General features: G+C 48.6%; 1 protein-coding gene across 2 annotated transcripts in view; it reads right to left on the reverse strand.

Moving 5' to 3' along the window:
• SFXN4 (sideroflexin 4) overlaps positions 1-22,326 on the reverse strand; it is a 29,479-nt gene that overhangs the window by 1,437 nt on the left and 5,716 nt on the right. Inside the window, exons 6-14 of one of the 2 annotated variants that reach the window (XM_030940372.1) lie at positions 21,723-21,748; positions 19,975-20,028; positions 19,835-19,891; positions 19,632-19,697; positions 18,298-18,376; positions 16,672-16,787; positions 8,182-8,267; positions 6,382-6,499; positions 1,630-1,720 (exon numbers count right to left, since the gene is read on the reverse strand). In XM_030940372.1, the coding sequence (XP_030796232.1) occupies positions 1,643-1,720; positions 6,382-6,499; positions 8,182-8,267; positions 16,672-16,787; positions 18,298-18,376; positions 19,632-19,697; positions 19,835-19,891; positions 19,975-20,028; positions 21,723-21,748 (680 nt within the window). In that variant the 3' untranslated portion in view covers positions 1,630-1,642. Of the gene's footprint in view, positions 1-1,314; positions 1,721-6,381; positions 6,500-8,181; positions 8,268-16,671; positions 16,788-18,297; positions 18,377-19,631; positions 19,698-19,834; positions 19,892-19,974; positions 20,029-21,722; positions 21,749-22,326 lie in introns of those variants that run through there. The other variant, XM_010375972.2, reaches the window with a different exon arrangement.

Consider the following 22,326-nt stretch of genomic DNA (forward strand, 5'->3'; position numbering starts at 1 on the left):
AAAAACTGTTCAGCAGGTGTGATTTAGAAGAGCAGGCTGGAACGTGGACCGGAGGGAGTAGGCAGGAGATGGGCCAGGCAGTGCCAGCAGGGGACGCTGTTGGACTGCGCTGGGTGGTAGCAGCGGGCATACGTGGGTTCCAGACTCCATGTACTGGGCCCCGTCTACTGAATACGCTGGGGTTAAGGTGGGGAGAGGGCGCCTCCAGTGATCCTGTCTGGTGCACCTGGGTAGGTGGTGGTGTCAATTCCTGAGACTGGGAGGGAGAGCTGCTCTCACGTTTGGATGGGTTGAGTTTGAGGTGTCTGGGACATCCAAATGGCAAAGTGCAGCCAAGTAAGCAGCTCAGTGACCAGCCTGAGTGCCCAGCAGTGTGGCAGGGCCACATTCAGGTGGGTCACAGATGAGAGAAGACTTAGTAGAATGGGAAGTGGGGCAGAGACTGTGAGGGCGACAACTCTTAAGGTCTGGCTACAGCCAGGTGTGGTGGCAGGCGTCTGTACTCCCAGCCACTCAGGAGGCTGAAGCAGGTGGGGCCCTTGAGCCCAGGAGTTCAAGGCTGCAGTGAGCTATGGTTGTGCCACTGTACTCCAGCCTGGGTGACAGCAAGATCCGGTCTCTAATGAGGCAGGTGACAAGCAGTTCTTTTTGAGACACAGTCTAGTTCTGTCACCCAGGCTGGAGTGCAATGGCGCGACCTCGACTCACTGCAACCTCTGCCGCCAGGGTTCAAGTGATTCTCGTGCCTCAGCCTCCTGAGTGGCTGGGACTACAGGTGTGCACCACCACGCCTGGCTGATTTTTGTATTTTTAGTAGACACGGCGTTTTACCATGTTGGCCAGGCTGGTCTCAAACTCCTGACCTCAGGTGATCCGCCGGCCTCAGCCTCCCCAAGTGCTGGGATTACAGGCATGAGCCACCATGCCCGGCGGACAAGCAGTTTACACACTTATGGGAAGGACCCAGCAGACACAGGCTACAGAGGACAGCCCTGAGGAAGCAGAGAGGGGCCCAGAGCCTGGAACTTGTGCCTTGCACGGAGGAAGGATGGGTGTGGGTGTGGATGTAGGGGCTCCACTGCTGACTTGAGTTTCCTGGCGGAGCAGGCAGGGTCCTTTGCCAGAGAGGAGAAAGGAGGCACTGGGCAGAGGGCAGCAAAGGTTTTAAGCAGCTGTCTAGATTGGAGGACGCTGACTAAGGAAACAAGATTGCTTTTGGGGTTGGAGGCCATAAACAGCGCCCCAGGGGTACGTTTTCCACTTGAGATGGCCTATCCATTGAACGCCTGTGTCCTGGGCACGGTGGACTCTGTGTTCTTTCTTCAAATACTCAACTTGAGACAGGTTTATTAGGTAATTAGTGATTTCACAGTACCCTTTCGCAGGCCGGTCCCCTCTCCAACCTTCTCCTTAGCAACCCAGGGATGTCAGACGGGGCACCCTCCCACTGTCTTCTCCAGCCAGCCTTAAAAACCCCAGACATGCCAGCCTGGGAGTGATCTCAGTGTGGAATTTTAAGTCTCCTTGTCAGCACAGACACCTCTGGGGTCCCCAGAAGGCCTCTGGCAGAGTTCTCTAAACCGAACCTGGAGAGGTGAAGGTTTTCAAGCAGGAAGCACATGAATTCACCTGAAACTCATGTCTACACCCCTCTGTGATAAAAGATTTCTGTTTCTTCTGTTGAAGGCTGAAATTTCTCTTCATGACTACAGCACTGTATCTGAAAAATAGTTAAATTCACAATATTTCTATTAATAGTTTTTCTTGCCGTAGAAGCCAAGTTAAAAAAATCATTTTCTGAAAGCCACCATTTCACAGTCTATCTTTTTCAATAATGTCTAATCTATAGCAGAAAATGTAGCCTTTTTTTTTTTTTTTCATCACCCAAGTAGTAAAGAAACTTTTTAAACCTTTTTTTTTTTTTTTTTTTTTGATACAGAGTCTTGTTCTGTTGCCCAGGCTGGAGTGCGGTGGCACCATCTCAGCTCACTGCAACCTCTACCCTCCAAGTTCAAGTGATTCTCGTAGCTCAGCCACCCGAGTAGCTGGGATTATAGGCGCACACCACCACCTCTGGCCTATTATTGTTATTTACTTATCTTTATATTTGTTTATAATTGAAACTTTCCATTAAAAAGTTTTAAGATGGCTGGGCACAATGGCTCATGCCTGTAATCCCAACACTTTGGGAGGCTGAGGCGGGTAGATCACTTGAGACCAGCCTGGCTAACATGGTGAAACCCCGTTTCTACAAAAAATACAAAAATTAGCCAGGCGTGGTGGTGGGTGCCTGTAATCCCAGCTACTCCGGTGGCTGAGGCACGAGAATCGCTTGGACCTGGGAGGTGGAGGTTACAGTGAGCCAAGATCAGGAGGATTGCTTGAGGTGGGGAGTTTGCAATCAGCCTGGGCAATACAGTGGGACCCTGTCTCTACAAAAAATAAAAAATGAGCCAGGTGTGGTGGTACGTTCCTGGAGTCCCAGCTACTTGGGAGGCTGAGGCCAGAGGATCACTTGAGCCTGGGAGTCAAGGCTGCAGTAAGCCATGATTATACCACTGCCCTCCAGCCTGGGCAACAGAGTGAAACCCTGTCTCAGACATACAAACAAACAAAAAACAAATGTGGACAGAATGTAATGAACTCACATGTGCTCACTCAGGAATAACTATTAACAATTTGCAGATCTCATTTCATCGAGCACCTCCCACACCCAGCAGTAGGGTTTTTTTCCTTGAGTATTTTAAGGCAATTCTCATGTCATGTTACTATGCCATTATCATATGTAACAAAATTAGTAATAACTCCTTATCTCATCTAAGCACCTCCATGGCCGCCTTGAGCCAACAGGATATTTTCTATTTTTTTTTTTTTTTTTTGAGACGGAGTCTCACTCCGTCGCCCAGGCTGGAGCGCAGTGGTGCAATCTCGGCTCACTGCAAGCTCCACCTCTGGGGTTCATGCCATTCTCCTGCCTCAACCTCCAAAGTAGATGGGACCACAGGCGCCCGCCACCACACCTGGCTAATATTTTGAATTTTTAATAGAGACGGGGTTTCACCGTGTTAACCAGGATGGTCTCAATGTCCTGACCTCATGATCCACCCACCTCGGCCTCCCAAAGTGCTGGGATTACAAGCATTAGCCACCACGCCCGACCCCAACAGGATATTTTCAAAGTCCAGCAAGCAAGTCTTGGCATCTGGGGTCATGTGTGTGACTGACTCCCTTTCCTGCCTCCACTCTGGCCTCTGGAGTTCTGCCCCTTCCAACCTTGAATGACTCACCTGCTGCCCACCTCCTCGGCCTGGCTGTGCAGGGCCTGCCACCTGGCCCCCAGCATCCTGCCTGTTCCTTGCAGCCTCACATGCCCATTCAGCCCTTCCCATCCTCCACTGGGGATAAACTCTTCCTCTCCTTCCTGGGCTCAAGTGATCCTCTCACCGCAGCCTTCTGAGTAGCTGGAACTGCAGGTGTGTGCCACTTCACCCCACTCATTTTTTTTTTTTTGAGACAGAGTCTCACTCTCTGGCCCCATTGCAGCCTTGACCAAAGATCAGGTGATCTTCCTACCTCAGCTACCTGAGTGGCTGGGACTACAGGCACATACCATGCCTGGCTAATTATTATTATTATTATTTTTTTCTTTTTAATTTTTTTCAGAATAGAGATGAGGTTCAGGCTGGTTTCAAACCCTGAGCTAAAGTGATCCTCCCCACCTTGGCCTCCCAAAGTGCTGGGATTACAGGTGTGACCCACCATGCCCAGCCAAATTTTTATTGTCAGCAGAGACAAGGTCTTGCTATGTTGCCCTGGCTGGTCTTGAACTCCGGGGCTCAAGTGATCCTCCCACTTGGGCTTCCCAGAGTGCTGGGATTACAGGCATGAGCCACAGCCCCCGACCTAATTTTTAGAACATTTTGTGTAGAAACGGGGTCTCACTGCATTCCCCAGGCTGGTCTGGAACTCGTGGCCTCAAGCAATCTTCCCACCTTGGTCTCCCAAAGTGTTGGGATTACAGACATGAGCCACCATGCCTGGCCTGAAATTTTATTCTGAGATGCCGCCTCACTCCCCAACCCCTCGCCCATAGCATAGTAATAAGCATAACTATCTAAAATAATTTGAAACATCTACGTTGTGCTGGCAAAGTTGCTTGAATGAATGATCCTAAAACCTAAACCTATAAAATGTGGATTCTGAACAAGATCATTCCATAAATATAAATGCTTTTGAGGACATATATATTTATAGTGACAGAAACAAGCACTTAAAATATTTAGCCAAGAAATTGCTGATATCTACTAGCATCAATAATGTCCTTGACATCTGCTAGAAATTTACGGCAGAGCTTTGGAAATTAAAAAAACTGGCTTTCTGACTTAAAAAAAAAATGTCCTTGCTGCCTACTAAGCAACAACCCTCGGCAGAGACGCCATTATCTTCAGCTCTCTTTAACAGATAAGAAAATGGAGCAAGTTGACCAAGGTCGTGGAGAAGCTGGAATCTGAGTCCAGGCAGTCTGACTCATAATAAATTATATTATAAATTATCTACAGAACTGGGCTGTCCAATAGCCACTAAGCACACAAGAGTACCTAATTTAAAATTTAACTTAATTTACAATTCCGTTCCCTAGTCACACCAGCCTCTCCTGAAGTGCTCAGTAGCACATGTAGCTCTTGGCTACCATATTGGACAGCACCAATCTATTATAGAACATTTCCATCACTGCAGAAAGTTCTATTGGAGAGGGTGTAGTTAGAGAACATTTTGGAGTATTTAAAATTTCTTTAATTAAGTAGTTTTAAAACATTTCTTTTTATGCCCCAGAAAAAAATGCTTATGAAATATTGTTAAGAAAAACAGAACCCAAAACTGCACTAAGAGAATTGAGGGATAGAATTAAATATAAATATCATTACAGTTAACCCTTGAATAATACAGGTTTGAACGATGCAGGCCCACTTATACACTGATTTTCTTCCCCCTACGTCACCCGTGAGACAGCCAGACCAACCCCTCTTCCTCCTCCGCAGCCTACTCGACATGAAGATGACGAGGATGAAGACCTTGATCCTCACTGAAACTGATGACTCACCTTCATGTAATAAACAGTAAATATATTTTTTCCTCCTTTTTTTTTTTTTTTTTTTTTGAAACAGAGTCTCATTCTGTCGCCCAGGCTGGAGTAAAATGTCATGATCTTGGCTCATTGCAACCTCCACATCCCCAGGTTCAAGCGATTCTCCTGCCTCAGCCTCCTGAGTAGCTGGGATTACAGGCCCCACCACACCTGGCTAATGTTTGTATTTTTAGTAGAGCTGGAGTTTTATTTACCATGTTGGCCAAGCTGCTCTTGAACTCCTGATCTCAAGTTATCTCCCCACCTCAGTGTCCCAAAGTGCTAAGATTACAGGCGTGAGCCACTGCACCTGGCCTGATTTTCTTTCTTTTTTTTTTTTTTTTATACGGAGTCTCTCTCTTGTCGCCCAGGCTGGAGTGCAGTGGTGTGATCTCGGCTCACTGCAAGCTCCGCCTCCTGGGTTCAAGCCATTCTCCTGTCTCAGCCTCCCAAGTAGCTGGGACTACAGGCGCCTGCCACTGCGCCCGGCTAATTTTTTTGTATTTTTAGGTGAGACGGGGTTTCACTGTGTTAGCCAGGATGGTCTCAATCTCCTGACCTCGTGATCCACCTGCCTCGGCCTCCCAAAGTGCTGGGATTACAGGTGTGAGCCACCGCGCCCGGCCTGATTTTCTTAATAACATTCTATTTTCTCTAGTTTATTGTAGGAATACATAATATAACACATATAGAATATAAAATATGTGTTACTTGACTTTTTATGCTATTGGTAAGCTTCCGGTCAGCAGTAAGCTATTAATAGTTAAGTTTTCAGGGAGTCAAAGGTGATACTTGAATTTCTGACTACTAACCCCCAAGTTGTTCAAAAGTCAACTGTATTTTGTTTTATTATTTTATTTTTTTGAAATAGGGTCTCACTCTCACCCAGACTGGAGTACAGTGGTGCAATCATGGCTCACTGCAGCCTCAACCCTGGGCCCAGGTGATCCTCCCACCTCAGCCTCCTGAGCAGCTGGGACAACAGGTGTACATCACCACATCCAGCTAATTTGTGTATTATTTTTTGTAAAGATAGGGTCTTACTATGTTGCCTAAGCAGGTCTTGAACTCCTGGGCTCAAGCAATCTTCCCACCTTGGCCTCCCAAAGTGCTGGGATTACAAGTGTGAGCCACTGCACCTGGTCTTGTTTTATATTTTTATAAACTTTGCAGATTTGTAAGAATAACTTACTTACTTTACTCTTATAACCGCAAAATAATAAACTTTGAGAGAAAAGTGGAATGGGGGCACTTACCCGTCCAATCTGTGGAAATATACTAAAAGAAACTGGCGCCATCAGTCCCATTGTCAGGACAGTACAAGACAGTTTCAAGATCCACAATGACCCTGGGTTTTTCAGGAAAAACTGGGTCCTGTAAGAGACAAGGCATGGCTCACTAGTGATGTTAAACTATCAGGGCTTATTTTTTGAACAGCTGAATCAGGGCCTGTTTTTTTTTTTTTTTTTGCTTTGTTTTGTTTTTTAATTTTTATTTTTAGTGCACCTGAATGGCTGGATCAGGGCCTGTTCTTTTTTCTTTTTTTTCTTTTTTTGAGACGGAGTCTCGCTCTGTCGCCCGGGCTGGAGTGCAGTGGCCGGTTCTCAGCTCACTGCAAGCTCCGCCTCCCGGGTTTATGCCATTCTCCTGCCTCAGCCTCCGAGTAGCTGGGACTACAGGCGCCCGCCACCTCGCCCGGCTAGTTTTTGTATTTTTTTAGTAGAGACGGGGTTTCACCGTGTTAGCCAGGATGGTCTCTATCTCCTGACCTCGTGATCCGCCCGTCTCGGCCTCCCAAAGTGATGGGATTACAGGCTTGAGCCACCGCGCCCGGCCGTTCTTTTTTCTTTTTACTGTACCTGAACAGCTAGATCAAGGCCTGTTTTCTTATTTTTTTTTGAGAGAGTCTTCCTCTGTCGCCTGGAGTACAATGGTGTGATTTTGGTTCACTGCAACCTCTGCCTCCTGGGTTCAAACGATTCTCCTGCATCAGTCTCCTGCGTAGCTGGGATTATAGGCACCCGCCACCACGCCTGGCTAATTTTTGCATTTTCAGTAGAGGTAGGGTTTCACCATGTTGCCTAGGCTGGTCTCAAACTCCTGACCTCAGGTGATCTGCCCACCTCAGCCTCCCAAAGTGCTGGGATTACAGGCGTGAGCCACCGCGCCATCCCATCCCTCCTTCTTGGAAATGTGCTCTGTGTGTGGTCCTAGCAGGCGATTCCCACCCTCGCCACACTGCAGCTCAGGCACACAACCCAACTCAGGCCTACAGAACCCTTCCCCAGGAGTCTGCCCTGAGGGGAAGACATTCGTGCCTCCCCTCGGGTTTGCTGTATTCCACCTCTGATCAGGAGGCTGTGAGGCTATGAGCTGGGAGTTACTAGCAAACGGGTCCCTCATCAAGATGAAGAAGCCAATTTGGCAGGAGAGAAGGAACCAATACCCACGAGGGTGACAGGGAGGTGCACCCAGCAAGGGAGCTTCTGTTCAAGCTGCCATGGTCTGCAATCCTTGCCCGTTCCGGCCCTAAAGCCCCACATCTCCCCTCGGGCCTGAGTTCTCGCAGGTTAGGCTTCTCATACTGGGGGCCACAGGAACCCTGATGGATGCCCAGTCCTCCACCTCGTAGACCATTTCTGCCTTCTTCAAAGGGATCAATCGGAATCCGGAGTCGCTGAAGCTAATATAAAACATGCTTGGAATGGGGGTGCAGAGGGGCGGGCTTTAGCAATATTCACAGCACATCAGAGCCAGGGGAACGTGCACGTCATCCAAGCCCCTCATTCTAGAGGTGAGGAAACGGCCGTGAAAGGTCCTTGGACACGTCAAGGACACGGGGTAACTGGAGGCAGAGCCTGCGCTGGATTCCCCATTCGGTGGAATCCACACACCTGGATTTCCATGCCTGCCACAATCAATCTGACTGTCTGAGCTGTGATGTGTGTTTATGGGAAGGTTACTCTTTCCACCCTCTACCACGGTCAGTATCTGACAGGTTTTTACAAGGATTTGACTTTCAGATCCCTACCTGGGGATATGACCATGCCTCTTACCTTTTAAAAAAGTAGGTGAAGACTTCAGGAATCAGAGCAGAGGTCCCAAACAGCACTGTCCTGGATGCTGCCGTTTCTCTAACAGCCTAGCAAAAATGAAAAGAAAACAGCTTAGGCCAGGCACAGTGGCTCACACCTGTAATCCCTGCACTTTGGGAGGCTGAGGCAGGTGGGTCGCTGGTTTGAGACCAGCCAGGCCAACATGGTGAAACCCCCATCTCTACCAAAAAATACAAAAATTAGCCAGGTGTGGTGTTATGCGCCGGTAGTCCCAGCTACTCAGGAGACTGAGGCACGATAATCACTTGAACCTGAGAAGCGGATGTTGCAGTGAGCCGAGATCATGCCAATGCACTCCAGATTGGGCGACAGAGTGAAACTCTGTCTCAAAAAAGAAGCTTAGTACAGGAGCAAGACGATTTCTAGGGATCCCACAACTCCTGCCAGAGACAGGCAACAGCAACCCTCCCTTCTCACTTAGAAAAAGGATGCCCGTGGAAAGAGGCGGAGGGGATCCCTTCCATGTACCTTTCCACATACAGGTGTGTGGAGGTCGGCCGCACTTGGTGCCAGAAATAGCTAGGAGGGGATTTACCTCCTCGACTCCACAGTCGTCTCCATCTGTCTGCCAAACGACCCCAAATAAACTATCCACTAAGTACAAGCAAAGGTGGCTTCCAGACAGACCCTCACTGAGAACCAAATCGTTCCTCGGTGGAAATGCTGGATTTGCCAAGGAGGTTCACTCCGTATTTCCCGTCCAAGCCAAATCTCTGCCACTGGCCTGTCCTGACCTGGCTCGGCAGCAACTCCCATACCTGCCAGTGGGGGAGCCTCCAAATGCCCAGCTCTGAGGACACGGGCACAGCATGGGACCCACACGAGGTCGCCTGTCTGTACCCGTTTCACAGCGAATTAAAAGTGTTGTACTATAAAATTGTGTTATGTACACGTTATAACATTTTTACAATCTTTTCTATAATGTACATTACTCCATACATTAAACATTTACACATACAATTTACTGTATGGGTGAATATGCACAAAACTACGTACCCTCAAGGGTACTTTAAGGGACTTGTAAGGGAAATTTTGACTATGAAACAGCTCACGTTAACTTTTTTACTACTTTTTTTTTTTTTTTGAGACGGAGTCTTGCTCTGTCTCCCAGGCTGGAGTGCAGTGGCTGGATCCCAGCTCACTGCAAGCTCCGCCTCCCGGGTTTACGCCATTCTCCTGCCTCAGCCTCCCGAGTAGCTGGGACTACAGGCACCCGCCACCTCGCCCAGCTAGTTTTTTGTATTTTTTAGTAGAGACGGGGTTTCACTATGTTAGCCAGGATGGTCACTACTTTTATTTATTTATTTATTTTTAGAGACAGGGTCTCACTCTGTCATCCAGGCTGGAGTACAGTGGCACGATCACGGCTTACTGCAGCATTGACCTCCCAGGTTCAAGCGATCCTCCTACCTTAGCCTCCCAAGTAGTTAGGATCACAGGTACACCCTACCACACCCAGCTAACTTTTTGAATTTTTTGTAGAGATGGGGTCTCACTATGTTGCTCAAGCTGGTCCTGACTTCCTGGCCTCAAGCAATCCTCCTGCCCCAGCCTCCTAAGTAGCTAGCATGTTAACTTTAGAACCCACCTGTGGGTAAGACACATATACCACAAACAGCACATGGTCTACCCAAGAGGAGCAGGCACACCTGCACCCATCCTTCCCTGAACTCTGTCCTTCCACTTCCAGCTTCCCATGATTGGCTTTGACCTACCTTCCCAGGCTCCTCCTACTGGCCAGCCCCTGCTCTCTGCTCACACCTCTGCCCTGCTGCGGGCGACAGTCACGCTTGTGCGGTTCCACCTCTGCAGGGAATGCCTTTCCCCCCACAAAAGACAGGAAGCCAATGAGGGCTGTTTTAAAAATAAAGTCTCAGGGGCCAGGCATAGTGGCTCACACTTGTAATCCCAGTACTTTGGGAGGCCAAGGTGGGCAGATCACCTGAAGTCAGGAGTTCAAGACCAGCCCAGCCAACATGGTGAAACCCTGTCTCTACTAAAAATACAAAAAGTAGCCAGGCGTGATGGTGGGCACCTGTAATCCCAGCTGCTCGGGAGACTGAGGCAGGAGAATCACTTGAACCTGAGAGGTGGAGGTTCCAGTGAGCCGAGATCACACCATTGCACTCCAGCCTGGGCAATAGAGTGAGACTGTCTCTAAAATAAAAGAAAAAAAAAATAAAATAAAAGTCTCAGGGACATAAAGTAAAATTGCTTGACTTCTGGAAGGGAAAAATGGCTGTTGGTGTGCTGTGCGTCCGTGTCAGTGGGGCGAGGCCCGCCTCTCTCCCTTGGTCTCTTGTATGGGGAGGACACTCCAGGTGAGATGCCGTCATTAGGAGGCGCTGTGTGCAAAGGAGTGGCTTAAGGCCAGTAGGGGGAACAACAGCCACGAGTCACCTGAAATCGGACCGACAGTGCCCTGTCACCATCAGATATTGCTGGTTACGCAGTTTCTGAAATTTTAGCTAAAGGAAATAACCTTCTGCGGACAGGGAAGTGATAGAAGAATGCTTATTGCTTGTGCACAGTTGCAGACACTTTATTCTTCAGAGAAAAAAAGACTTTTTTTTTTTTTTAAAGCAGGCCAGTAAAGCTTTTCTTTGACCTCAATATGCCCCTCATGCCAAAACTGAAGTTTCTTCTGGTGAGATGGACTCCAAACAGCCAGTCAGGCCTGAGGCTATCTTCCCGCTGGGAGGCTGGGGCTCCTGGGGAGATGGGGCTCTCACTGGTCAGGGTGTGCCTCTCCAGAGCCTAGCACCAAGCCTGGCAGGCAGGAGGCGCTGGGAGTAACTTGCCGTTTCGATATTTGCTCTAAACTGGGTGCAGTGCCTCACACCTCCCAGCACTCTGGGAGGCCAAGGCAGGAGGATCACTTGAGACCAGGAGTTTGAGACCAGCCTGGGCAACATAGCAAGACCCCCCTCTCTACAAATATATATATATTTTTAATTAGCCATGTATGGTGGTGCACACCTGTAGTACTCAGGAGGCTGAGGCAGGAGGATTGCTTGAGCCCAAGAAGTTGAGGCTGCAGCGAGCCATGTTCATACCATTGCACTCCAGCTTGGGCGACAGAGGGAGACTCTGTCTCTATAAATAAATGAATAAATAAATAAACAAACTTAAAAAAATTTGCTCTCATTCTCCTCTTCAGCTTTACGAATACGTCACAGCAGTAGTAACATCTTAAGTTCACATGGAGTTGCAGAGAAATACAAACACACATGTACATAAAGATGTGCAAGTGAATGTCAGAGCAGCCTGATTCATGATAACCCAAGGCCGGACACAACCGGAACATCCACCGCCTGCGGAATAGAGAAGCAAAATGCAGCACATCCAGGAACGGAATACTACTCAGCAGTGAAAAGTAACAAATGACCAACATGTGGTACAAGATGGATGAATCTCAAACGTGAAAGAAGCGAGACACAAAATACTACTGTGTGATTCACTTATGTATAATTTCTGGAAAAGGCAAACACTAAGAAGACACAAAAGCAAGTCAGTGGCCGGGCACGGGGGTTCATGCCTGTAATCCCAGCACTTTGGGAAGCCGAGGCCAGTGGATCACAAGGTCAGGAGATTGAGGCCATCCTGGCTAACACGGGGAAACTCCATCTCTACTAAAAATACAAAAAATTATCCGGGCGTGGTGGCAGGCGCCTATAGTCACAGCTACTCAGGAGGCTGAGTCAGGAGAATTGCTTGAACCTGGTAGGCGGAGGTTGCAGTGAGCCAAGATCACACCACTGAACTCCAGCCTGGGCGGCAGAGCGAGACTCTGACTCAAAAAAAAAAAAAAAAAAAAAAAATAAGAGGCCGGGCGCGGTGGCTCAAGCCTGTAATCCCAGCACTTTGGGAGGCCGAGACGGGCGGATCACGAGGTCAGGAGATCGAGACCATCCTGGCTAACATGGTGAAACCCCGTCTCTACTAAAAAAACACACACAAAAAAAACTAGCCGGGCGAGGTGGCGGGCGCCTGTAGTCCCAGCTACTCGGGAGGCTGAGGCAGGAGAATGGCGTAAACCCGGGAGGCGGAGCTTGCAGTGAGCTGAGATCCGGCCACTGCACTCCAGCCTGGGCGACAGAGCGAGACTCCATCTCAAAAAAAAAAAAAAAAAAAAAGAAAGAAAAAAAGAAAAAAAGAAGCAGATTAGTGCTTCCCTAGGGCTGGGGGTAGGAGTGGGCATTTGGGACATTTTTAGGATGATGAAAATGTTCTACTACTGGACTGTGGTGATGATGGTCACACAACTGTTTCATTTATTTATTAGTACTATTTTTTGAGACAGAGTCTTTCTCTGTTGCCCAGGCTGGAGTGCAGTGGTGCAATCTCAGCTCACTGCAACCTCTGCCTCCTGGGTTCAAGTGATTCTCCAGCCTTAGCCTCCTGAGTAGCTGGGATTACAGGCATGCACCACGATGCCCAGCTAATTTTTGTATTTTTAGTAGAGATGGGGTTTCACCATGTTGGCCAGGCTGGTCTCAAACTCCTGACCTCAGGTGATCTGCCTGTCTTGGCCTCCCAAAGTGCTGGGATTACAGGCATAAGCCACGCGCCCAGCCTATTTTTTATTTTTTGAGACAAAGGTCTCTTTCTGTCAACCAGGCTGGAATACAGTGGTGCAATAATGGCTTGCTGCAGCCTCAACCTCCTAGGCTCAGTTGATCCTCTCACCTCAGCCTCTTAAGTAGCTGGGACTACAGATGCACCCCGCCATGCCTAGCTAATTTAAAAAAATTTTTTTTGTAGAGACAGGGTTTCGCTATGTTGCCCAGGCTGGTCTCGAACTCATGGACTCAAGCGATCTGCCTCCCAAAGTGTTGGGATTACAGGCATGAGTGAGCCACCATGCCTGACTGCACAATTGTTTTAAATTCACTAAAATTCATCAAACTTTCCTCTTACAATGGGTAAATTTTACAGTATGTAAATTATACCTCAGTAAAGGTATTTGAAAAAATATCTCGGCCGGGTGTGGTGGCTCAAGCTTGTAATCCCAGCACTTTGGGAGGCCGAGATGGGCAGATCAGCAGGTCAGGAGATCGAGACCATCCTGGCTAACACGGTGAAACCCCGTCTCTACTAAAAATACAAAAAACTAGCTGGGCGAGGTGGCGGGCGCCTGTAGTCCCAGCTACTCGGGAGACTGAGGCAGAAGAATGGCGTGAACCCGGGAGGCGGAGCTTGCAGTGAGCTGAGATCATGCCACTGCACTCCAGTCTGGGCGACAGAGCGAGACTCCGTCTCAAAAAAAAAAAAAAGAAAAAATATCTCTTTTGGGTGTTGTTTTTTCCCCCAGGGGAAAGCACAAATGCAGTCCTGGGTGGTTTGTTTTTGTTTGTTTGTTGTTTTTGAGATGGGGTCTTGCTCTGTTGCCCAGGCTGGAGTGCAATGGCATGATCTCAGCTCACTGCAACCTCCACCTCTCAGGTTCAAGCGATTCTCCTGCCTCAGCCTCCTGAGTAGCTGGGATTACAGGCACCCGCCACCACGCCTGGCTAATGTTTTCATTTTTAGTAGACACGGGGTTTCACCGTGTTGGCCAGGGTGGTCTCAAACTCCTGACTGACTGCCAGTGATCCAACTTACGGTTGGTTTATTAGGTTCAGAACCTTCAATTCAAACTTGTGACCTATTTTCTTTCTGGCAGCAATTTCTCTGTTACTTATAATTATTTTGTCTCTGTCACAATTCGTTTAGGTAAGGAGCTATGCTACTAGATGGTCTAGTGGAAATGCCATTAGCATGTATCTGATGGTTTATAATTCAGCTTTGTCAGTCAGTGATAGGATTTAAAGTAATACGTTTAGTGAGCTGAATAATGACATATTTACCGATGGAATGAACAGCCATCTCTTCTGACCACCTCTGCTACCAACATGCTGGCCAGTAGAGGGACGTACCCTGGCTGGCTAAGGGAGTCCCCTGGATCCCCCACTGCCAGAAGCCCGGTGAGTCTCTTCACTTTGTATCAGGGCTGTTCCACTGCTTGATATGTCATTTGCAAACAACTAAAGTCTTCAGCTAAAGTCATTTCACAGGGACCAAAAAAGATCTCACCTGCTAAAAACATTATTGTAGAAGTCTACACCCAAAATGAAAACACCATAGGCTATACTAGGTTCTCACAGCTGAATGCACTCAGTAGTCACTGTGTTGAACTGAACGAAAGAATACTTTGGCCAGGCCCAGTGGCTCACCCTTGCAATCCCAGCACTTTGGGAGGCCAAGGTGGGCAGATCACTTGAGCCCAGGAGTTTGAGACACAACTGGGTAACATGGCGAAACCCCACGTCTACAAAAAGCATCAACATGAGCCACGCATGGTGGTGCATATTTAGAATCCCAGCTACTTGGAAGGCTGAGGTGAGAGAATCACCTGAGCCTGGGAGGTTGAGGCTGTAGAGAGGGGGTCACACCATTGCATTTCAGCCTGTGCAACAGGAGACCCTGTCTCAAAAAAAAAAGAAGAAGAAACTAATAGTAAAAAGCATTCAAAATTGAGGCCTTGAAAAGGAGTTTTGGATCAGAAAATTCAATTTTCTAAATCCATTCTTGACGAAAGTAGCCCTTAGCAATGAAGACCATAAGGACATCTGCTGAAGTGGGAGAAGCAGGGCTTCTCTTAACCCCAGAGAGGCGTGTCCACTGACCTCTGTAAGTGCAGAGCAGGCTGAGAGAGGAGTGGCCTCCAATCAGCACACACTGGGAGGGCAGATATTGAACCTGAAGGACAGGATCTCACTCTCAGAGGTGCCCAGCACTTGTCAGACGCCTGTCTGTGGCAGTCAGCCTCATGGGTCACCATAACAACAGTACCCAGTTATTTAATCCAGCACTCATCTAGTTGTTGCTGTAGGGGTATTCTGCAGACATGAAGCACATCTGCAATCAGCTGACTTTAAGAAAAGCAGGTGACCACCAGGCGTGATGGCTCACACCTGTAACCAGTACTTTGGGAGGCCAAGGCGGGCAGACCACCTGAGGTCAGGGGTTCGAGACCAGCCTGGCCAACATGGTGAAACCCCACCTCTACTAAAAATACAAAAATGGGCTGGGCGTGGTGGTATGCACGTAATCCCATGGTGGTAGCTGGTAATCCCAGCTACTCGGGAAACTGAGGGAGGAGAATCGCTTGAACCTGGGAAGCAGAGGTTGCAGTGAGCCGAGATCACGCCATTGCACTCCAGCCTGGGCGACGGAGCAAGACTCCGTCTCAAAAAAAAAAAAAAAGAGGCCGGGCGCGGTGGCTCAAGCCTGTAATCCCCAGCACTTTGGGAGGCCGAGACGGGCGGATCACGAGGTCAGGAGATCGAGACCATCCTGGCTAACACGGTGAAACCCCGTCTCTACTAAAAATATAAAAAACTAGCCAGGCGAGGTGGCGGCGCCTGTAGTCCCAGCTACTCGGGAGGCTGAGGCAGGAGAATGGCGTGAACCCGGGAGGCAGAGCTTGCAGTGAGCTGAGATCTGGCCACTGCACTCCAGCCTGGGTGACAGAGCGAGACTCCATCTCAAAAAAAAAAAAAAAAAAAAAAAAAAAAAAGGTTACCTTCCACAATGTGGGTGGGCCCCTCATCCAATCAGTTGGAGGCCTTACAGGCAAAAACTGAGGTTTCTCAAAGAAGAAATTCTGCCTCAAGACTGTAGCAGCAGCTGCTGTCCAAGTTTCCAGCCTCCAGGCCTGCTCTGCAGATTCCCACAGTTGTGCAAGCCAATTCCTTAGAACAAATCTCTTAATAGACATGCACTGCCCAGGTGTGGAGGCGCACACCTGTAATCCCAGCACTTTGTGAGGCCAAAGTGGGAGGATCACTTAAACTCAGGAGTGAATGGGAGGGACAATGGAGACAGAGGTGCATGCTTTTCTTTTGAGAGATTTCAAAAAGGAATTGGGGGCCAGGCATGGTGGCTCACGCCTGTAATCCTAGCACTTTGGGAGGCTAAGGTGGGTGGATCACTCGAGGCCAGAAGTTCAAGACCAGCCTGGCCAACATGGTGAAACCCTGTCTCTACTAAAAATACAAAAATAAGCCAGGTGTGGTGGTGTGTGCCTGTGGTTCCAGCTACTTGAAAGGCTGAGGTGGGAGGATAGCTTGTGTTAGGGAAGCAGAGGTTGCAGTGAGCCAAGACTGCAGCACTGCACTCCAGGCTGGTGTGACAGAGCGAGACCCTGTCTCAGAAAGAAAGATTATGTACATATATCCCATTGGTTCTGTTTCTCCAGAGAACCCAGACTAATGCCCCATCTTTTACACATCAGGGGGCAAAATGAAAAATTTATCTCTCAGCACGCTCAGGAAAGATGGGTAAAGAAAGGTTGAAAGCAGACATGAATTTGTCACTGGCTTCCAAACAGAAAAGTCAAGTCTTTGCCCAAAAGGCAAGCAGCTCTAGCTCCATCATGTCTCTTACCTTTATCCCAGCAATTGGGGAATGGCCCAGGACGTTGCCTTCCTTGTCCATGACCGCAATCCCCTTAATGGATTCAATATTTCGGGACATGTAGACATTCATCCCATTGGCTTGCACTGTAGATGTAAAGAAGTAAAGAACACCCAACACGGGGGTGAGTCTTGTTCCAGCAAAGGAACATCTCTTTGGGTGTCTGCCCACTGCAAGCCTCTTTCTCTGACAGCTGGCCTTTCTCGACCCTCAGGTGGACACCTGCCACAGGCTGGGCCAACCAGGTGCTCTCCTGGGGCTGTGGAAGTAGGCTCAGAGCTGCTGGCCACTCAGCCTTGGATCCTGACCACAGCCTGGGACCAGCTTCCAGCACCCCTGCTTCCTTACCGGATTCCAGGAGAAACCCTGGGATCCTGGAAACATATCCCTCATCTTTGCTTAAGTTGTAAGGTTTCCTTTGTTTTTTGAGACAGAGTTTCACTCTTATTGCCCAGACTGGAGTGCAATGGTGCGATCTCAGCTCACTGCAACCTCCGCCTCCTGGGTTCAAGCAATTCTTCTGCCTCAGCCTCCAGAGTAGCTGGGATTACAGGAACCCGCCACCAGGCCCGGCTAAGTTTTGTATTTTTAGTAGAGACGGGGTTTCATCATGTTGGTCAGGCTGGTCTCGAACTCCTGACCTCAAGTGATCCGCCCACAATGGTCTCCCAAAGTGTTGGGATTACAGATGTGAGCCACCATGCCCGGCCAAAGTTGTAAGGGTTCTATAACACCATTTCCTCAATTTCATCACTGACATCAGTCTGCCAACTCTTCAAACTGCTATGATTCCCGAACCCAAATTTGGAGCATGACATAGTAATCTTGCAGGCTGGCAGAGTCAAAATATTCAGCTAATATCTGTCACCCCACTGGGTTGGAATCCCTATACTAACCATTTGCTTGCTGTGTAACTCTAGGCAAGTTACTTAACCTCCCTGTGCCTCAGTCTCCTCATCTGTAAATAGGAATAATAATATTTCCTATCCATAAGTTGTTGTCGGGATTAAGTAAAATAATGTATGTAGAACGTTTATATAGATAATCTTTAAAATGTAGGGCCGGGCGTGGTGGCTCATGTCTGTAACCCCAGCATTTTGGGAAGCTGAGGCAGGCGAATCACTTGAGGCTGGAAGTTCAAGACCAGCTTGGCCAACATGGTGAAAGCCTGTCTCTACTAAAAATACAAAAAACCAATTAGCTGGGCATGGTGGCGCATGCCGGTAATCCCAGCTACTCGGGAGACTGAGGCAGGAGAATTGTCTAAACCCAGGAGGTGGAGGTTGTAGTGAGCCGAGGTCACGCCACTGCACTCCAGCCTGGGTGACAGAGCGAGACTCCATCTCAAGAAAATACTGTAATTTGCGTTTCCAGTCTTGTGTTCATTCTTTGGCCATTAATGTGGGTATTTACAGAAAATGTCACCTCTCAGAGCAAAGACCTAATTTGGGCTTGGGGGCCTGCAGGGCCGCAAAGGCCACCTGTCATCAGTCACAATGTGCCAAGGGAGCCAGGAGCCTCTGGAGATGAAGGAAGGCTCACAGACCACAAAGACAGCCCCCGCCCAGACTGCAGGCTCCAGCCCTTCCTGCTCACCGAGGAAGACCACAGGTAAGAGTCTTTTAATCCAAGGGTTAGTCAGGCCATACTTCATCTGGATAAAGTGAGGCACTACCTAGAAAAGAAGAGAGAAAAATCATTATTTCATGGGACTGAAAAATCAGCAGAACCTACTCACTAGCAGAGAGGCCACCCTGACCTAATTCCTGTTACAGGTCAGACCGCTGCCAGTGCCCTTCATGTATTTTTCAAATTCCTGCAACATGGAGGTCCTCTCCCTGTTCATCTAAGGAGTCAACAGGGGCTTAGAGAGAGGTATGAAAGTTGTCGAGAGCTGGCCGGGCGCGGTGGCTCAAGCCTGTAATCCCAGCACTTTGGGAGTCCGAGGCGGGCAGATCACAAGGGCAGGAGATCGAGACCCTCCTGGCTAACACGGTGAAACCCCGTCTCTACTAAAAATACAAAAAATTAGCTGGGCGTGGTGGCGGGCCCCTGTAGTCCTAGCTACTCGGGAGGCTGAGGCAGGAGAATGGAGTGAAGCTGGGGGGTGAAGCTTGCAGCGAGCCGAGATTGCGCCACTGCACTCCAGCCTGGGTGACAAGCAAGATTCCATCTCAAAAAAAAAAAAAAAAAAAAAAAAAAAAAAGAAAGTTGTCGAGAGTCACAGAGCCATTAAAGGTTTGAGCCAGGATGAAGGCCCAGGCTTGTCTGATGCCAACATCTCCATCTTTCACCAGTACAGTGTCCTGACATCCAAAGCAACACACAAATTATATAACACAGTTTATATAACATATTTATAACACACAATTTATATAACAATTTTTAAAAAGATAACAGTACTGGCCAGGCGTGGTGGCTCACGCCTGTAATCTCAGCACTTTGGGAGGTCGAGGTGGGCAGGTCACCTGAGGTCAGGAGTTTGAGACCAACCTGGCCAACATGGTGAAATCCCTTCTCTACTAAAAAATACAAAAAGTTAGCTGGGTGTGGTGGCGTGTGCCTGTAATCCCAGCTACTTGGAAGGCTGAGGCAGGAGAATCACTTGAACCCAGGAAGCAGAGGTTGCAGTGAGTCGAGATCATGCCATTGCACTCCAGCCTGGGCAACAGAACGAGACTGTCTCAAAAAAAAAAAAAAAAGAAAATAGAAAATAGAAAAAAATAAAAAGATACCAGTATCATGTATATGCCTAGAAACTTAGACTATTAACATGATTATTTTGGGATAATAGGATTACAGGCAACTTTTATTTCCTATTCATACTTTCCAAATTGTTTAAATTGGAACATAAATTTGTAACTAGAATAAATAAAGCTTCTTGGATTCTGAGGAATAAAGAAGATTTGACAGATTCTAAAAATACCTACTCCTAAGAAGGTTGAAGAAGCAACAGCTCCCGCCATTAGTAATGATCTTTCTACTGGTTTACAAGTCTAAAGAGAAACAAAAGTACTTATTTGGCAAATATCACAGTTTTATCCAGCAAGGATAATTTTAAAACGAATACATACAACAAATTCCAAAAGAAGTAACGCAAAACCCCACACCCTCTGCGTCTTATAATACGCACATAACTTCTGTTTCCATTGATGCTGTTGAACGCTGTCATGTAGGTATAGAGGCAAACCTGCCGAGAGAGAGGCAAATGGATCGCGGTTTGGTTTCAAGCATCACAGAATTTAGTAATCGTGAAACAGGAAGAATGGCTACCTGAGGTAAAATCACGGACTTGATCCCTTTTGGTGGCATCATTGACAAAAATACCTTTTAAGAAGAAAGTGGAACCGAGTTACAAGTGTTTCTGTGGAGGGAGAACTTGCAGTAGCAAAGAACTTCCCAGAGAAGACAGAGAATTGAGCCCCCCGGTAGCTGGGGCAGGAGAAGCTGGTGGTGGGTACAGGGGCTGCCGGTTGGTAGACAAGGTTGAGTGAGAGCACCTGCCAAGCACCAAACTAGTGGCTCTAAGGACATCCAGGAGCACACAGCAGGCCATCTCGAGGGCCTTAGTCCAGCAGGATGGCTAAGATGTACACATTTGTTAGCTGGGCGTGGTGGCTCACTCTTGTAATCCCAGCACTTTGGGAGGCTGAGGTGGGAGGATCACTTGAGGCCAGGAGTTCTTGACCAGCCTGGCCAACATGGTGCAACCCTGTCTCTACAAAAAACACAGAAATTAGCCGAGTGTGGTGGTGCGCACCTGTAATCCCAGCTACTCAGGAGGCCAAGGCAGGAGAACCACTTAAATCTGGAAGGTGGAGGTTGCAATGAGCCAAGATCGTGCCACTGCACTCCAGCCTGGGAGACAGAGCAAGACTCCGTCTCAAAAAAAAAAAAAAAAGAAAAAAAAGAAGAAGTAGTACATATTTGCTAGGGGACGCAGACAGGAGCCAGCCTGTGGTGTGGACAAGTACCTCCTAGGCTGGGAGTGGTGGCTCAAGCCTATAATCCCAGCTCTCTGGTAGGCCAAACTAGGAGGATCCCTTGAACCCAGGAGTTCAAGACCAGCCTGAGCAATGTAGCAAGACTCTGTTTCTGGTAAAAATTTAAAAATTAGCCCCATGGTGGCGAGTACCTGTAGTCCCACCTACTCAGAAGGCTGAAGTAGGGGTATCGATTGAGCCTAGGAGTTTGAAGTTACAGTGAGCTATGATTGCGTCACTGCACTCCAGCCTAGGCAACAGAGCAAAACTGTATTTTACAAAACAAAAAACGGTCCAGGCATGGTGGCTCATGCCTGTAATCCCAGCACTTTGGGAAGCCAAGGTGGGTGGATCACCTGAGGTCAGGAGTTCGAGACCAGCCAGGCCAACATGGCGAAACCCCGTCTCTACTAAAAATAAAAATACTAGCTGGGCGTGGTGGCGGGCGCCTGTAATCCCAGCCACTCAGGAGGCTGAGACAGGAGAATTGCTTCGACACGGGAGGCAGAGGCTGCAGCAAGCTGAGATTGTGCCACTGCACTCCAGCCTGGGTGACAGAGCGAGACTCTGTCTCAAAAAACAAACAAAAAAACACAACAAAAAGCACCCTCCGAGGACTAAGGTGGGAAAGCCCCACGGGGACAATGCCAGGCCCCACGGAGACAATGCCAGGTCCCAGGTGAGGGGCTGTGTTAGAGGAGGACTTGGTGGCGAGGGGTTCATGCAGGGAGCGCATCCTAACTCACTGGCCGCTTCTCTAGTGCTCTGCGCATACTTGGTGTTCAGCAAAGGGATGACCTTGCCAAGCTGTGGCCTTCCAGAGGCCCGGATGCCTGACTGGGAGGGTGTGGGGAGGGGAAGGAGTGGAGACGAGGACATGTGAGTGGCAGCCATGGGTTATCAGTGGGGGTCCACAACCATCTATCAGGCAGTCATGGGACAGGCGTCTGGAGCTGGAGGGACACAGCCGAGGTTAGGAGGAGAGTGGCCATCTTCCCAAGCCCCTAGTCTCCTAACGGCGAATGTCTGCTTGCTCACCGTGGGCGCCATGAAAGGCAGGAACGCTGGAAGGAAGAGAAGAGAGGAGGTGTTGGTGACCACAGTTGCCCAGGCAGAGGGGGCCAGAAGGGGACCACCCACCTGAGCACCTCTTCCCCAGCTTCCAGAAGGCACAGACCTCAAAGGACTTTTTCCACTCATTCTTTTTTTTTCTAATAAAATGATGAGTCAAGGTCTCAGCACTTTGGTAGGCTGAGGCTGGAGGATGGGTTGAGACCAGGAGTTTGAGACCAGCCTCCATTTATAGAGGTGGTGAGAACCCCATCTCCACAAAACATTTAAAGAAGGTCATGGCAGGATGACCCTGTTGTCCCAGAGACTCTGGAGGCTGAGGAGACGAGGATCAGCTGAGCCTGGGAGTTGGAGGCTGCTTTGAGCTATTATGGTGCTACTGTACTCCAGTCTGGGTAACACAGTGAGACCCTGTCTCTAAAAATGATAATAATAATAATAATAAAGTATGTACATAAAATTACTATAACATGGCCAGGCACAGGGGCCCACGCCTGTAATTCCAGCACTTTGGGAGGCCAAGATGGGCGGATCACAAAGTCAGGAGTTTGAGACCAGCCTGACCAACGTA

The sequence above is a fragment of the Rhinopithecus roxellana genome, chromosome 11, assembly GCF_007565055.1.
Source record: "Rhinopithecus roxellana isolate Shanxi Qingling chromosome 11, ASM756505v1, whole genome shotgun sequence".
NCBI lineage: Eukaryota > Metazoa > Chordata > Mammalia > Primates > Cercopithecidae > Rhinopithecus > Rhinopithecus roxellana.